The 7,344-nt window shown below is 46.0% G+C and overlaps 1 protein-coding gene across 1 annotated transcript in view; it reads right to left on the bottom strand.

Moving 5' to 3' along the window:
* Positions 1 to 5,780, bottom strand: part of LOC103249811 (C-type lectin domain family 4 member C) — a gene marked incomplete at its 5' end in the record, with an annotated part of 7,065 nt that extends 1,285 nt beyond the window's left edge. The window contains 2 exons of the mRNA XM_008048434.1: positions 536 to 651; positions 5,549 to 5,780. Coding sequence (XP_008046625.1) covers positions 536 to 651; positions 5,549 to 5,780 — 348 coding nt within the window. The remainder of the gene's footprint in view (positions 1 to 535; positions 652 to 5,548) is intronic.
* Positions 5,781 to 7,344: the final 1,564 nt, after the last annotated feature.

The following is a 7,344-nucleotide window of genomic DNA, read 5'->3' as shown; positions in this document are numbered from 1 at the left end:
ATTTTTTTTTTTTGAGTTGGAGTCTCACTCTGTCACCCAGGCTTTTTTTTTTGAGTTGGAGTCTCACTCTGTCACCCAGGCTGGAGTGCAGTGGCATGATCAGGCCTCACCACAGCCTCGATCTCCTGGGCTCAGTAGATCATTCCGTCTTAGCCTCTCGAGTAGTTGGGACTACAGAAGCGTGCCACCATGCCCGGCTAATTTTTTTATTCTTTATAGAGACAAGGTCTTGCTATGTTGTCCAGACTGGTCTCGAACCCTTGAGCTCAAGCAATCCTCCTTCCTTAGCTTCCTAAAGTGCCAGATTACATGTGTTAACCACCGAGCCCAGCCTGATTATGCTCTTAATTGATGATATTTTTTTTTGGTCTTAAATTCAGAGACATGAACGTCGCTGCAAGTACAGCCCTTGATATTAAATAGGCCTAGGTTTTTAAAAAACTGTTGTGAGTTTTATTGTTTGTCAGCTGATAGGCGGAACACCTGAACTCCCTTAATGACCCAGGACCCAGGACTCCTTTAATTCTGTACTCACGTGAGGCTTTCATTGTACGATGTCTGATCAACCCACTGCCAATGTCTCCAACCCGCTGGATCCGACAGCCCCATGTAATAGGCAGAATCTGTATTCAGATTCTGGACGATGAAATTCTGAGGGCAGACAAGAGTCAGACCTTTAGAGGACTCAGATTGAACTGACTTCATATACTTAGGGAGAAGAAAAGACAAGGAGAAGATCCAGGAAGATCCCCAAAGGGCTTCTGCTGTAATGGAGGTGTACGACTGATTAGAGCAGGATCAAAGACCTCACTTGTGAGCATGACGTTTAGCATGGACAGGGGAGCGCTCCAGCCATGATCATAACAAATTCTCACATCAGCTGGGCGCAAAGGTCTGTAATCCCAGCACTTTGGGAGGCAGAGGCGAGAGGATTGCCCAAGACCAGGGGTTCAGGACCGGTCTGGGCTACTTGGTGAGACCTCGTCTCTACAACAAATGAAAAAATTAGCTGGGTGTCATGGCGCCCACCTGTAGTTCTAGCTACTTGGCAGGCTGAGGTAGAAGGATCGCCTGAGCCCAACAGGTCGAGGCTGTGGTGGCCAAGATTGTGCCACTACACTCCAGCCTGGGCGACAGTGAGATTCTGACTCAAAATTAAATAAATAAACAAATAAAATGAAAAACCAAATTATCACGTCAGACTCACTCTCCTTCATTCCTAAATGATGGGGCCCAGACTGGAGTGCAGTGGCCGCTCCCGGCCACCACAGCCTCGACCTGCTGGACCCCGGCGATCCTTCCGCCTCAGCCTTCCGAGTAGCTGGAACTACAGGCGCGTGCCACCACGCCCAGCTTATTGTAGAGATGAGGTCTCGCCAAGTTGGCCAGGCGGGTCTCGAACCTGTGGGCTCAGGCAATCACCTCAGCCTCCCAAAGTGCTGGGATTACAGGCTGAGCCACTGAGCCCGGCCAATGATGGGATTCTTCAAGGCTCCACATGTAGTGGGGAACTTTCTCTCGCACTCCTAATTTTTCTTGTAAAGGGAGTTGAATTAGTGTATCTTTAGGTTTCTCTCCGCCCTCTGCTCATCTCCAGGGGAGAAATGTCTCATCTGACTGGGAAATGTGGGAAGCGTAACTTGATATGCTTGATACATTTGGGAGTCATAGCAGCATTCGTGGCACAGCACTGACTTTCTCTTCCTCAGGGACGCTTGCTCACAGAGAGCAAGAGATGGTATCTGATTTCTCATGGGTCTTCTCCGTCCTTAGTGTGAGCCAGCCATGGTCCCGTTGGTGGGTGTGACAGTCTGGTTCTGAAGTCACAGGGATTTATTCTACTCTTCCTCAGCAATGAAGGCGATGTTTTGTTCCTCCCTGTTTTAGGCTTTTTCATTTCTTCATTCATAGCCTTTGCAGGAAAGATGATATCAAAGGCGCCTCAGACGCCCCCCCCCGTTGTACAATTTATGCAGGATCAATTTTTACTTGGGAAATTTCAGTGATGTTCTAAATTCATATACTTAACAATTTTTGACTGTGGGTTCTCGCCACTTGATTTTTTTTTAAGTCCTCATAATATTCCTTCTCTGTGAGGCAAATCGTTATTTGTGAGCCTTTCTTATATACTCACACTGTATAGAAATGGTTGATATGAATGCCGGTGTTAATGCTGAACGTAGTGAGACTTCCACTTTATTCTCAATAATGGTGAACCAAGTAATTTGGACCAAACCTCTTGATGAGATCGACTATATCAACTAGACAAAAAATGAAAAGACTTAATGGTTCAAGAGCTCACAGGATGGTGAAAATGATCAAACCAAGACACCAAAGAGAAGAGAAATCCAGAGAGACAGGACTGGAAGTCACGGCCACTTTGCTCTAGGGAAATTTTGTTGATCTAGAGGAGGCAGCAGAAGGTTTAAACAGCACTTCTTCTTTTTTTTTTATTTTTAAGATGCTAAGGTTTTAGTTGATTTCAAGATTTGGGACTGGGCATGATAGCTCAATCCTGTAATCTCAGCATTTTGGACAGGCCAGGGCAGAGGATCACCTGAGCCCAGGCATTGGAGACTAGTCGGGGCAACATAGGGAGACCTTGTCTCTACAAAAAATTAAAAAATAGGCTGGACATGGTGGCGTGCACCTGTAGTCCCAGCTACTTGGGAGGTTGAGGCAGGAGGATTGCTTGAGCCCAGGAGGTCGAGCTATGGTGAACCGTGATCATACACTCCAGTCTAGTGAGTGACAGAGTGAGACCCCAACTGAAAAAAAATTTTTTTAATGTAAATTAAATTAAGACTAGGTGGGTGCAGTGGCTCACGCCTATAATCCCAGCCGCTTTGGGAGGTGGAGGTAAGAGGATTGCCTGAGCTCAGGGGTTCGAGGACAGCCTGGGCAGTTTGGCGAGACCTCATCTCTACAATAAATAAATAAAAATTAGCCGGGCGTGGTAATATGTGCCTGTAGTTCCAGCTACTTAGAAGACTGAGGCAGAAGGATCACCTGAGTCTAGCAGGTCGAGGCTGCTGTGGCCGTGAGTGTGCCACTGTACTCCAGCCTGGGTGACAGAGTGAGACTCCGACTCAAAAAACAAATTAATCAATTAATTAATTAAGACCGGGCACGGTGGCTCATGGCTATAATCCAAGCACTTTGGGAGGCCGAGGTGAGAGAACTATATGAGCCCAGGGATTCGAGACTACCCTGAGCAACTTGGCGAGACCTCATCTCTACAATAAATCAAAAAAAATTAGCCGGGCATGGTGGTGTGCACCTGTAGTTCCAGTTACTTGGAAGACCGAGGCGAAAGGATCGCCTGAGCCCAGGTCGAGGTTTCGATATCCATGAGCATGCCACTGCACTCCAGCCTGGGCGAGAGAGTGAGACTCCAACTCAAAAAAAAAAAGTCAAATAATGTGGTACAAATAAGAAAAGATATTTTGACTTAGGTTTCCTGATTACTGTGCATGTGTATCGCCCCAGATGAGACATTGTTAGTGAACAATGTCTCCCTTTCCAGAATGTTCATTCATCCATTGTGAGTGCGTTGACCCTGTGCTAGGTGCGGTATCGGAAGCTGAAACAAATACAAGTTTACAACACAGTTGGGGAGGCAGGATCGACCATCTTTGACAACTGTGTGGGTTGGAAAATTACGTCTTTCTAGGTCGCCCAGGCTGGTCTCAAACTCCTGGGCTCAAGAGATCCTCCTACATCAGCCTCCCAAAGTGTTGAGATCACAGGAGTGAGCTACCTCACCCAGCCCGATTATTTTTATAAATAATTGTTCAAATACAATGTCCAGCACACAATCAAAGACAGTTATGCCCATGAGGATCATTTGAGGCATATTATAAAACAACTATGCTTCTTACGTTCAAGAAGATAAAAGATGAACTTGAAGATTGGATTGAACATTATAAAATTTGATATAGATTTTTTTTTTTTTGGAGTTAGTCTTACTCTGTTGCCCAGGCTGGAGTGCAGTGATTTGCTCATGGCCACCACAGCTTTGACCAGGGGGACTCAGGCAATCCTTCCACCTCAGCCTTCCAAATAGCTGGAACCACAGTCACATGCCACCACACTCGGCTAATTTTTTGATTTATTGTAGGTACCAGATCTCACCAGGTGGCCCTGGCTGGTCTCATACCCCTGTGTCTCCACCTTTCAAAATGTTGTTGACATCGATTTGAAAAATATAATAACTAAAACTAGACTTAATATATGGGTCTAATAGAGTAGACATAGCTGAAAAAAGATTAGTGAACTGGAAGATAGGACAGGAGAGAAAAAAAACTTTTCAAAATCAAATACAAAGAAATAAAAAGATGTAAAATGTTGAAGAGAGGGTAAGACATGTAGAGGATGCGTTAGGAAGTAGGACTAGTTGGGCTCGGTGGCTCAGCCTGTCATCCCGCGCCTTTGGGAGGCTGAGGTGAGTGGATGGCCTGAGCCCGCGGGTTCGAGACCCGCCTGGGCAACTTGGCGAGACCTCATCTCCACAATAACTCAAAAAATCAGCCGGGCGTGGTAGCGCGCGCCTGTAGTTCCAGCTCCTTGGAAGGCTGAGGCGGAAGGATCGCCGGAACCCAGCAGGTCAAGGCTGTGGGGTCCGGGAGCGGTCACTGTACTTCAGTCTGGGCGACGGAGTGAGACTCCAACTCAAAAAAAAAAAAAAGGAAGTAGGACTAATATGTCTAATTGATATGACATTTCTTAGATGGTAAATATTGTCTCTTTTTTTTTGAGTCAGAGTCACACTCTGCTGCTCAGGCTGGAGTGCAGTGCAGTGGCACATTCACAACTCATTGCATCCTCCAACTCGTGGGCTCAAGTGATCCATCAGCCTCCCGAGTAGCTGGAACTACAGGTGCATGCCACCATGTCCAGTCAATTTATTTATTGGTTTTTTTGTAGAGATGAAGTCTTACTATGTAGGCTGGTCTCGAACTCCTGGGCTCGTGATCTTCCTGCCTTGGCCTCCCAAAGTGCTGGGATTACAGATTTGACCATCATACCTGGCCTCATTTGTTTTTTTGAGTTGGAGTCTCACTCGGTCGCCCAGACCGGAGTGCAGTGGCCACTCCCAGCCACCGCAGCCTCGACCTGCTGGGCTCCGGCGATCCTTCTGCCTCAGCCTTCCGAGTAGCCGGAACTACAGGCACGCGCTACCACGCCCGGCTGATTTTTTTTTGATTTATTGTAGGGATAAGGTCTCGCTGCCCAGGAGGGACTTGAACCCGCGGGCTCAGGCAATTCACTCACCTCAGCCTCCCAAAGGCGCGGGATTACGGGCTGAGCCACCGAACCCGGCTCATTTTTTTTTTTTTTCAAATTCACTATTTGTTTGCCTAAATTTTTTCCAGTTTGTTTTTATTAAAGTTGTTGACTGTTCCAGATTGGGAAATTTCCTGCTCTTTTGGCCGTAAGTCTTTTTCTGTTTCCCAACTTTCAGGGCAATTAAAAAAAAAAAAAAAAGACTTTTCCTCAGCCAAGAGAAAAAACAGGCGAGCTGGCTACCTTGCCTATGAGAACATACCTGCTCATCCTCAGTGTTGATCACCACCAGGTTGGCACCCATCACAGAGCAGTTCGTCCTACTCTCTGTCCAAGATTGCTTCGTTGTGGAAATAAAGTAGCAGCTAGACTGAAATAAACGCCAGTAGGTTGGGCAGCAGCTCCAATCTTCCAAAATAAATGGAGGAGAAGAAAAAATGTTGAGTGAATACTCATCATCTAAAGTTATAAGGCTCCAGCCTGTAATCCTGGCACTTTGGAAGGCCAAGGTAAGAGGATGGCCTGGAGCTCAGGGGTTTGAGACCAGCCTGGGCAAGTGGGTGAGCCCTCATCTCTACAATCAAAAAATAAGCCGGGTGTGGTAATGCATGCCTGTAGTTCTGGCTACTTGGAAGGCAGAGGCAGAAGGCTCGCCTGAGCCCAGCAGGTCGAGGCTGCGGTGGCCATGGGCAGTGTGACACTGCACTCCAGCCTGGGTGACAGAATGAGACTTCTACTCAAAGCAAATAAATAAACAAACAAACAAACAAATAAAGTTATAAGCTTAGCTCACTAGGGGTTAATTAGTTTCCATCAGCAATCTCCATGAATTTTCCAAATTTTCCAAATTATTATGAATTTATTTACTGGTATATTTACTAATCCCTAGATCACGTCACTCTAAACAGGGCCCGGGAAACTTCCTGCAAAGGGCCAGATGGTAAATATTTTAGGCTTTGTGGACCACATGCCGTCACAACTACTGAACTCCATTAGTACAAACTCCATTAGCAAAACCAACAGTTGGCAAAATGTAAACAAATTAGAATGGCTGCGTTCCAATAAAACTTTATTTACAAAAGCAGGCAGTAGGTAGGGTTTGCCCAACGGGCCTTAGTTTTCAAGCCCCTGCATTATTTTTATTGATTGATTGATTGATTGTAGAGATGAGGTCTCTCCAAGTTGCCCAGGCGGGTCTTGAACCCACGGGCTCAGGCAATCCACTCACCTCGGTCTCCCAAAGTGCTGGGATTACAGGCTGAGCCACTGAACCCGGCCTAAGCCCCTGCTTTAAACCTTCAAAAATTATTTTACAGACAAATACCTTAACTCCAGCTTCTCTGGGAGCATGATTTGTTTGGGAATAGTGCTAAAATGTTGGGGATTTGTGTATATAGAAATTTAAAGATAATTAGTTGGTACCATGATCATTCAATGCTCTGTAAATCATTCGTGCTTTTTAGAAAGAATACTTTAGGTAGAATTAATTTACCTCCCAGGTCTTGGAGGAGACACCTTGCAAAACAGACTTTGGCTGGAAATCCTTACAATGGATATGCACACCCGAAGACTTTTCAAGGAGAATGCAGGAATGAGTATATATGTGTTCTTTCCTGCCATAATGTTCCATTTTATTTTCCATGTTAGCACTTCTACACTACAAAAGACAGGCATACCTTTCATTTATCCTGAAACGGACTCTGTCCTAGGATGGAAAAAAATCCACAGCACAGAAGGGCTATTTAGAATTTTTGTTTTATTTTATCTTATTTTTGAGTTGGAGTCTCACTCTGTCACCCCAGCTGGAGAGCAGTGGCATGCTCACAGCCACCACAGCCTCAACCTGCTGGGCTCAGGCGATCCTTCCGTCTCAGCCTTCCAAGTAGCTGGAACTATAGGCACGTGCCACTATGCCCTGCTAATTTTTTTTGATTTATTGTAGAGATGAGGTCTTGTCAGGTTGCCCAGGCAGGTCTCGAACCCACCGGTTCAGGCAATTCACTCACCTTGGCCTCTCAAAGTGCTGGGATTATAGGCATGAGCCACCGCGCCCGGCCT

The sequence above is a fragment of the Carlito syrichta genome, unplaced genomic scaffold, assembly GCF_000164805.1.
Source record: "Carlito syrichta isolate Samal-C Ts95f unplaced genomic scaffold, Tarsius_syrichta-2.0.1 Scaffold123456, whole genome shotgun sequence".
Classification (NCBI taxonomy): Eukaryota; Metazoa; Chordata; class Mammalia; order Primates; family Tarsiidae; genus Carlito; species Carlito syrichta.
Note: the sequence above shows the minus strand (reverse complement) of the source record. Positions and strands in the feature narration are given on the sequence as shown.